The 10,119-nt window shown below is 46.3% G+C and overlaps 1 protein-coding gene across 1 annotated transcript; it reads left to right on the top strand.

The window, feature by feature from the left end:
- Window positions 1-5,796: 5,796 nt before the first annotated feature.
- LOC123057664 (transcription factor MYB62) lies at window positions 5,797-7,623 on the top strand. Its single transcript, XM_044480587.1, has 2 exons — window positions 5,797-6,431; window positions 6,527-7,623. The coding sequence occupies exons 1-2, from the start codon at window positions 6,245-6,247 to the stop codon at window positions 7,378-7,380; spliced, it is 1,041 nt and encodes a 346-aa protein (XP_044336522.1). The 5' UTR covers window positions 5,797-6,244; the 3' UTR covers window positions 7,381-7,623.
- The last annotated feature ends 2,496 nt before the right edge of the window (window positions 7,624-10,119 follow it).

Consider the following 10,119-nt stretch of genomic DNA (forward strand, 5'->3'; position numbering starts at 1 on the left):
ATGGATGGATGGACGGATGGATGGATGGTATAGATCATGGTGACGATGAATCCGTGTTGCATGCGCCAGTGGGTGAACGGGAGGAGGAGGAGGTGGTGGATGGGGATCGCCGTCGATGGCGGTCGCTGTCGGACGGACGGAGGGGCTGGAGATGGATGGATGGGACGAGGCGGGAGGCTGCGCGCCATGTGTCGACCGGAGAAGCTACGTGGCCAACCCCGGCCTCAGGTGCGCATGCACACGCTGTGGGACACATATGCTTGCTTGCTTGCCAGCCAGTGACTTGAAGATGTCGCGTTCGTACGTGTACACGTGCGTATTCGTACGTGCCGCAGCTCGACACGTTTGTAAGCTCTGTACCGTGTGGTGCGGGCTGCCGTCTTTTTGGGCGCGTGGGTGTTTACATGTAGGAGTATTGTTAGATGACTACCGAATAAAGTTATACTAAAGCCGATTCTATTAATTTGAATCGGATGGAGCAGAAAAATACAGTCACATGAATAATATTTTTTGCAATAGTAGCTGAAATAAATATTTAAAGTTGGCCATTGGAGTTTTAACTTATTCGAATTGTGTGTTCATGAAATTTGAAGTTATGAAATCATATCTTTTTTCTGAAATATAGTTACATCTCTTTTTTGAAAATGTCAAATCTTTTTGAAATACATGAAACGTACTCAACCGGTGCCATTGGTGATGCTAGACCACCAATATATCCACCGTTCATTGTTCCTTTCCATTCGACGGTCAACGAGCGTGACATGTGCTTAAGACCGCAAATCACTTGCACGGACACTCGCATCACAGACACCAGTTTATGTACGCTAGCTGCATTGTCAAGCATTTAATACAATACGAATTTTTAAGGAGAATCTTAGTTTTTCAAGGGCAATTCTATACAACGTCCTTCTTCTCCTCCTTTTCTTCTACCTGCTCCGATCCAAAAGAAGTGTAACTAAAACCACAACACTTATTTTAGATCAGAGGAAGTATCAGTTTTCAAGGGGAACTTTAATTTTTAAGGTGAAGTAATAGCTAGCACTAATAATGGAGTACACTCCAAAAATCTATATGCCCACGTAGAGAATTGTAATATCTAGCACTAACAATCAAGGATAATAGTGCTAGCTAGCATCAAAGTGATGATAGCTAGCACTATTCTCACATTTTAGGAAATGCAAAATCTGTCTGGAATAATTCAGAATCATTTTGAAATAGTTAAACCCATTTTTGAATAAATGAAGTATCTAAAACCAAACTTTTGATTTTTTTTCCAGAAAAGTGTTTTCGAAATTGTTGACTTTTTGAAATATATATGTTAGATGTTTTTTTAAAATACTCATCAATAATTATTTTTAATGGTGGCCAAAATAATTATTTAGGTTTTTTAAGTCTTGAAATTATTTGTGATTCTGTCCAAAATTAATTCATATAATATTATCCAGTATTTCTGATATATGGAATACCCAAAAATATATTTATTACCTAACAAACATACTAACTATTTGGCGGTTACTTGGCGGTCACCCTATAGAAAGCTTTCTAAAGGTACTTTTAGACAATCCCAACTTTCTAGGTTTTTTACTGGTCCTATTCACCTTGCATTCTCTTTTTTATGAATTTCGATTTTTGGACTGGTACCTCAGAAAACACGTTTGGTGCTTGAGCTCGGTTGTTTTGAAAGATTCAAACTTCGTATTTCACAGTCTCCAAAAATTCTGGAAAAAATTACTCACTAACGATAGATGTATACTAGACGTGTGCAAAATTTCATGAAGCTTGAGCACCAAAAGGCTGCATCGCTGGTAGCACTTCCTATTTTATTTCATTTGCAAAAATTAAATATTTTTAACTTTTTAACTTTTTGAAGAAAAACAACTTCAAAATAAAGGGGAGAGTGAGGAGCCACATGATGGGCCTTAGACTTCTCCCATCTTGTTGTTTTGCTTACGGACATATCACACTGTATGCATATCTATAGTGGTGCATGTAATTGACATAAAATTTTGTTGCACACTACATCTATTTGTATGCCTTTAACCCGACATGTATATAATGGCTGACATCCACATGGTAGAAACTGGTTAGACATATTGCTTAGAAAGAAAATATAATAACTTTTTGGGCATGTCTAGAAAAGAAAAAGACAAAAAAAATGCTTGCATGAATGTTAGCGTAAAATCAATGAAATAGGTTTTAGATGCACAATACTTAGCGCAACTCCAACCAGGCGACCCATTTCGTCCACCCAAGTCCGTTTGGGTCGCCACAGACCAAAATGCCGGTCCAACGCGCGGACCCAAACCCAAAACGTGTCTGCTTCATGTCCGCGATGACCCATTTCAGGCTCAAATTTGGGTCTGAAATGCGTCGGCGCGGACACGAAACGGACGCGCCACGCGTCTCCTTGATGTCCGCCGTGGTCCCACATGGCGGCTGACCAACGACCGAACACGGTCATATTACTAGCGGCCGCTGACACCGGGCCCACGCATCAACCAATGGAAGCATCGGGGAGGGGGCGGGCTCATCTACTTCCATTGCCATCCAGATCTAGCCGCCCCCGTGTGCTTCCTCGCCGGCGACAACCAAACCCTAGCCATGGGTTTCGTCAGCGGCTCCGGCAAGAGCGTGGGGAAGTTCACCACCGACGCTTCCTCCTCCCGCGCTCTTCCTCGTCCGCTGCTACCGGCGCCTGCCTGCCCCGCCAGGCAGCGACTGCATATTCCGATGTACCAGGCGCGATGGCACTGGCAGTACCAGCAGCCGCTGCCATACCCAGACATCACCGTGCCGCACGATTGGCATTTGGATCCACATCGGATCCCGGTGTCAGCGGCTCCGCGATCGCGACGAGTGCACGCCGAGGAGGTGCACAGGCGGCGGGCGCTCTTGACGCCGGAGCAGCGCGCACATTTGATGTACGCGTTGGACCCTCCCGATTGGGAGATGTGGTTTGCCCTCGAGCACGAGAAGCAACGCCGCCTCGGCGTCCAGCAGCACCACACCCACCCTTCGTCTCCCCTTGTGGTCCAGCCGGAGGACGAGGAGGAGGAGGAGGCTGCGTACCAGGCCGCACCAGCGGTGGCAGAGGAGGAGGCGGCCTATGAGGCTATTCTGGCAGAGGCCCTTGCCCTCTCCACGGCCGGCGACTGCATGGTTCCGCTATCGCCGATGCGGAGGCTCCCGGAGCCCAAGGCTGAGCTGGAGCCCGCGGAGCGCTACGTCTGGACCGGCGAGCTGCGCGAGTGGGTCAATGCCCCCCCTCCTGTGTACCTCGGCGCGACGCCGATGCAGGAGCAAGCCTACCATCAGCATTGGAAGGCCCAAGCGCTGCGGACGGAGCGGGAAGAGGGCGAGTTGTTGATGTAGCTCGAGCGCGAGGAGGAGGAGATGCTCGGGAGCAGGCAGTCCAACCGGCGGTGCAGGCGGCGCGGCACGTCGACATGGCCAGGGCCTGGGAGGTGGCATTCCCCTGGGCTAGGCCGGTGCCAGAGCTGGTCGACCTCACCGGGTCGGACAACGAGGACGTCTAGGGCAGCGCAAAGTTTTTTTGTTTAATTAATCTTTAATGTTTTGAGTGGGCTTTGGCCGGCATTTGACCGGTTTTAATGTATAATTATGTTAAATTAGAACATGATTACTCTTTTTTATTCAAAAAGTTCGTGTCCCAGAAATATGGGCCGAGCCAGCGTTGGCGCACGCGCAGACCCAAATGGAAAAGCAGACACCGACGTCCGTACAGCCGACCCAAACGGACAAACAAACGGATAAAGCGTGCGTCCGTTTGGATCGGTCCATTGAAGTTGCTCTTACATCACATCTAGACGTACTTTAGCAAAACTATAACTTTTTCATGCGTAACACATTTTGTGGGTGCGTGCATATCACTAGGTGCAGTGTCCGGAGGACACCCCCTCCCTTTCAGGAAAATAGTTTACTCATTGGCATCGATAGTTCAGTTATCTTATATGAAACTTCATAAAGTATAATACTGAGTTACCGACGTCCAAAAGCACACATATCTTTGAATCAATGTTTGTGGTAGTTAAGGACCTAATGCAATGATTATTACGTGGCCTAGTGTCACTTGTTAGCCACGGCAGTGCATACGTGGTCCATATGAAAAGCTTACCGGCCAACAATACTCACATGTGTAATGCAGCACCGAGTGTTGTTGTTTAATTATTACAAGTGTAAGAATTTTCTGAGGATTCGACAATAGTATTTGATTAATTGGCAATCTTGTTTTGCCCATTTGAAGGAATATACACAACATATCCATGTTATCATATATAACTACTACCCTAACTTATTTTTCTCACTATGTAATGCAAATATGTATGGGAAAAGGCTCCTCTGTTCTCATTATATTATGCTACTTACATTGATAGGTATTTTACAACTATATAATAGTCCTGCAATAAGCTATGTATTTTTAATTTCAGTTCTCGTATTATTAATACGAATATACATGGTCTATATAATTAATTTCATCAAAATATACTAAAATAAATTTACGCAGCAACGCACTGGTATCTTCTCGTATATTATATGTATAGTTACATTAACCATAAACTTGTTCGACATAAACAGGGATCAATGACAAGGGGGCCTGTATGCGTATAACACATGATTAATAAGTATATATGATGTTACAACAACCCTAGTAGCTAGCTAGCTATCATCAGTTTTGTTTGAATGATTGATCTTTCAATTGACCAGGATATTTTAGCTACGAGAACCGATTAATAACTACAACTAGTTCCTCACTTGTAACATAATTAACAGTGACTGTACTACTGAGAATTAATCCGGTCGAGGTAGCTGCAAACTGCAAGCTAGCCGCAAAACAACCATTCTTGTCGCTTAATCTAGAATCTAGATGCAGCACAAGGATTAATCAGCTGCAAGTATTTGACCACATGTCATGCATGCAACTGTGGCATCATCATGCAAGGCTGTCTAAGCTAAGACACCTAGGCCTCTTTGGGTTGAAAATTTTCACCGCCAAAGCAAGGCGGCCGTGAGTGTTAGGTCAAGAATCATTAGGTTCTACGAATATTTAACATGATTATCCATCCCTAGGGAGCTACACAAGCAAGCACGCCCACCTAATGTTTGCTTACTTCTCAGGGCGCTGTCTCCAAAGTTTGGTGTTTCACTGGCTTTTTGGGGGAGAGAAAGTACACAAAGCTATGTGTATGCTTGGTGAGCTGAAGTCTCCTTGATTGATTGCTTATTCTTTGCTTCAAGTAGACTTGGTGTGGCCACATAACTCCAGCCCAAATCGGCACAAAAGGTAGTACAAGTTGTTTTTTGTTTCTTTCCTTTTCTTTTCTGCAAGCAAGGACAACAAAAGAATTATCCTGATGGAATAAAAAGGCTAGCTAGGTGTGCATATACTTATTGATTACTGAGGTGTTCTATCAGGAGAAGGATAAAGAGGCATCAATGTACATATGGTGTACATGTCTATAATTTGGGTTTGATCTTATCACAAAAGGCTAGCTATTCCTTCTAGAATTTATATTCTGCTTTATTTATTTTTGTTTCCTAGTGCAAAAGGAGGTGGTGGTTCACAATGCATATATGCATGTGTACATCCAACAATTTGCCCATCCCCTCCCTCTCTCGTCTAATCCTAATAGTGCAAGGGTGACAAATTGTTCAGTCAAACACGCTTCATGTAGGAAAGAATCTAAACATCAGTAGGCCACTATTTCTTCCCACGAAGCCTCTCTCTCTCTCTCTCTCTCTCTCTCTCTCTCTCTCTCTCTCTCTCTCTCTCTCTCTCTCTCTCATCCCCATTAAAAACGAAAGAAGCTTTGAAACATCTCACCAGCTTTTGATTTCCAACTACACACTTGCCCTGCTTCTATCTTCCTCCCAGGAACCAGACTGCCAAAGTCCTTGAGCCTTTGGAGGAGCATGCATGCAGTTACCCTAAAAAAAACAGATCATGCTCCATATGATTGCCACAAGTCCTTATAAAAGGGTAGCTAGCCACCAATAACTTGTCTCTGCAGCTAGGCCCTCTTCTCATCTCATCTCTCCCACTTCTCCTTCCTCCTAAATCCTAATCCCCTACACACACAGTACACTCCAGCACTCTGAGCTACTAGTAGTAGTACTTGTGCATGGTCATATCCAAATCCATCTATCTATAAGGGAGCTAGCTAGCTGTGCCCTCCGAGGGGTTCATCGATCATACTCATATATAGTAGCTACGAGGTAACCAACAATGTCACGGAGGAAAGGAGCAGCAGCAGCAGGAGGAGGAGGAGCTGGGCCCATGGAGATGGCGGCCATGGAGGAGGAAGCTGCCGAGCTGAGGAGAGGCCCCTGGACGCTGGAGGAGGACAACCTCCTCATGAGCTACATTGCTTGCCACGGCGAGGGCCGCTGGAACCTCCTCGCCCGCTGCTCTGGTGAGTTGATCTCCCGCCATAGCTCTCTCGCCTTGCATCATGCATGTCGATCTCCATGAATATTTTCTTACTGCTGTCTATCTCTGTCATGCCAGGGTTGAAGAGGACGGGGAAGAGCTGCCGCCTCCGGTGGCTGAACTACCTGAAGCCTGACATAAAGCGGGGGAACCTGACGGCGGAGGAGCAGCTGGTCATCCTGGAGCTCCACGCCAAGTGGGGCAACCGGTGGTCGCGGATCGCGCAGCACCTCCCCGGCCGCACCGACAACGAGATCAAGAACTACTGGCGGACCAGGGTGCAGAAGCAGGCGAGGCAGCTCAAGGTGGACGCCAACTCCGCCGTCTTCCGCGACGCCGTCCGCTGCTACTGGATGCCGCGCCTCCTCGACAAGATGTCCATGGCCGCTGCTTCCACGGCCGCGCCGCCGCCGTTGATGGAGCAGCACGGCCACGGCGTCGTGACCTCCTCGCAGTCGGCCGCAATCGGCAGCGACCAACTCTGCTGCTACCCTCCCGCCGGCTTCGACCCGAGCCCGAGCGCGTCCACGTCGGGATCGACGGCGGCAGCCGCGCTGCAACCGGCGCCGGTGCCCTGCTTCTCCGAACTCAACTGGGAGGACCAGTACTGCTACCCGAGCGGAGGCGACCTCGACGGTGGCGCCGGTGGGATGGAGCTGGACTCGGCGGCGCTGCTGGGAAGCCTCGGCCTCGACGGGCTGGACCTAGGGCCGGCAGAGTCGTACCTCCCGGACGCTACGCTCCTCGACTACCTCAACTACTCGAGCTGCACTGCCAACGCCATGAACATGATGGTGATGAACGGCGGCAACTACAACAACAGCTACTGTGGCGGTGACGCCATGGTGGACGGCGATCACCACGACCCGACGACGGCGACGACGTGCCACGCGGCGAGGAAGCTGGCAGGCGAGTGGGGAGGAGGAATCTAGAAAATTCTAGCTAGCTAGCTAGTGATTAATTAAGCTAAAATTAAACCCAGCCAAGTGGATGGATGGGTGGCACTCTCCTACTCCTAGCTAGCTACGTTGCTTCTTGCAACGTCTCTCTAGCTATATTAAAGCCAGATGTCACATTGGCTAATGGAGCTCATCATCATCATCGTCGACCATGTAGCTAGTAGTGATCAAAGTGACCAATTGATCGAGATTGCTAGCTCTATCTCTCTTTTACTTGTTGATTCTAGTGTAGTCGATGTGGTGCATGCATGATCAATGAGGTGTGACCTTTTGGATCTAGTAACTGCGTACGTGTGTGCTCTTTCTTACTTCCATCTTTCTCATGCTACTTGTTTGTTGGTGTGTGTGAGCGGTCGTTGTCTCCAAGTGATATCGTTTGTGTTGGTGAGGTGGTGGTGCACTTACATGCGTGGATGTGTGAGACAGATGGTTGATCAGCTTGGCAATGACATATTGACAAGTCGCTCTAAGAGAGGGCTTCTCAGGGCTTTTGAAACTATTGCATGATCATAACAAGAGAAGATCGAGGGAATGATTCCTTCATCGTCATAAGTCACCACGGGTTCTAGCTAGGTATGGACATTCCCTTCAACAAATCTCTAAAAGTTGTCACTTTGAACAATACTTGGTCATCAAACCCAACTTTTGTGTCCCTCTCTCTCGGGGGCAACTGGAACCCTAGCCACCCACCCCTATCTTCCTATTGCCACCTCCGAGAGGGTTGTCGGGCAAGCATGTGTTTTTTTTTGGGGGGGGGGGGGGGGGGGGGGGGGGGGGGCTCCTTGGTTGAAGGCAGCTAGGTGGGTGTGGTCCAGTCATCAGCCAAATCCAGATCTGGAGGGAGGGCTCTAATCCTATCATGGAGGCACACTTCGTCGGCGATGCCCATGGATGCCCTTCTGAAAGGACATCTTTACCCAAGTGGATTTTGCTGTGAGTAGCAACTGATTAGGGGACTAACAATATACATGATTTGGAAAGTGGCCCTGGATCACTTATTTTGGGGGTGGATATACAAATTCTGGCACATAGGTTCAACTTTCATCAAGAAAGCATTTTGGGTTCCAATTTATAGTGTAAGGGTACCCCTTATAACTTTGTGTAAAGAAATGTTATACATGAATTGTCTGAGCAGGTTTTAGTCTCATGGCAAAGCAAGAAAACTAGTAGGATCCCCCCTATCAAAAAAATAGGGAAAAGAAGAAGGTTTATTTAAATTTATGCAATGTTTTCCTCTCTATGCTTTGTTAGGACTATATTGTGTTTCCAAAAAGATATCTGGTGAACATTCGCTGGGGGTGGGATCCCAGTGAACACCCTCAGAGCCATCTGATCCAGATCAAACGGTGGCAGATTTCTTCCCCAAACTCCCACAATTTAAACAAACTGTCATGACAGTTTTTCAAAAATGCCAACCCTCCTTCACAAACTGCCAGCAGCATTGTTCCCAAATGCCATCCTAGCTGGTGAACGATCACTAGCTATTGGCATCCATTGTGTTTATGTTTGAGATAAGGAGGTAGAGTTAGAATATGTTAAAACCACATGTAACTTGTCTTGTACTCCAAGCCTACATCCCAGAGTGTACGCTATATATATTACATATGAGGGTTAGATCAATACAACAAAAATATTAGCCTATCAATAATTTTCGCATGCTTATGCATACAAATGTTCTACTACCAACAGAGTTTGGATGAAGGCCGATGAGTTGGATTAGTGCCTAATCATGTCTCATGACACTCAAAATTCTTAAAGAAACATCCATTGAATTGTAACTCAAAGAACAGTTGATTGTGTTGTGTTTTAGTAGTGGAGGAAGCCCGAAGGCTTCGGGCCATACTCCATACTATCCAACTTGGCTACTAAATAGCTTAAAATATTAGTCGGATGATCCCAAAATGCCAGACCCCTAAGTGACCCCTTAGGCTCCAGACTTATTTTGGGACATCTAGTTTCGGTACCAGTGAGGACGAAATAATGCATGTAACACTCTGCTTCACTTGGAGATTCCGGGATAGGCGATTATGAGATATCCAAATAGGAAAATAAATTTTGTGTGTGTGTGTAGGGGGGGGGGGGAGGGGGCATATATAGCCGCCTTTTTCTCCATAAGAACAAACTTTTGGATGTGAGATCTCGACCATTAAAAGAGCTTGAAGCTTCTCTCCCCGGCTCTCATTCTTCCATCTAAATGATGGAAAGTGGGCCTTGTACCTAGATCAAAGATCCAATGTAGCAAAACACGAATGCCCCTTGCATTTATCCATCAAGCTTCTAACTCGTGGGGTTTTTGGGACTCCTAGACTGATGGAGTCACCCGAGAGCATCCTAGATTTAGGATTCGTCCCAAGAAGTTTGTGAATGCGTGAGAACGCCTCAACATCTACCCTTAGTGGTTGTGATCATTGAGAGAAAGTATCCAAACCTCTCGAACAAAGACGTAGAATTCAACAAGGATTTGAAAACCGGGCATAACCTTATCGTCATTGTGATTCCCTTTGTTTATTTCTACACCCGTGCTTACTTACTTGTCTAGTGGTAAGCCTTTCTTGTTTATCTTGTTAATCACTTTGCTATATCATATAGGGCTGTTTCATATAGAGTTGTCTTTAGTGAACACTTTATATATTAGTGTCACTAACATTAGTAAATTAATAACAATTTGTAGTTCTTATGCACACCTAGCCCTCTTTTCCCGACCCTTTAATT

This window comes from Triticum aestivum, chromosome 3A (assembly GCF_018294505.1).
Source record: "Triticum aestivum cultivar Chinese Spring chromosome 3A, IWGSC CS RefSeq v2.1, whole genome shotgun sequence".
Classification (NCBI taxonomy): Eukaryota; Viridiplantae; Streptophyta; class Magnoliopsida; order Poales; family Poaceae; genus Triticum; species Triticum aestivum.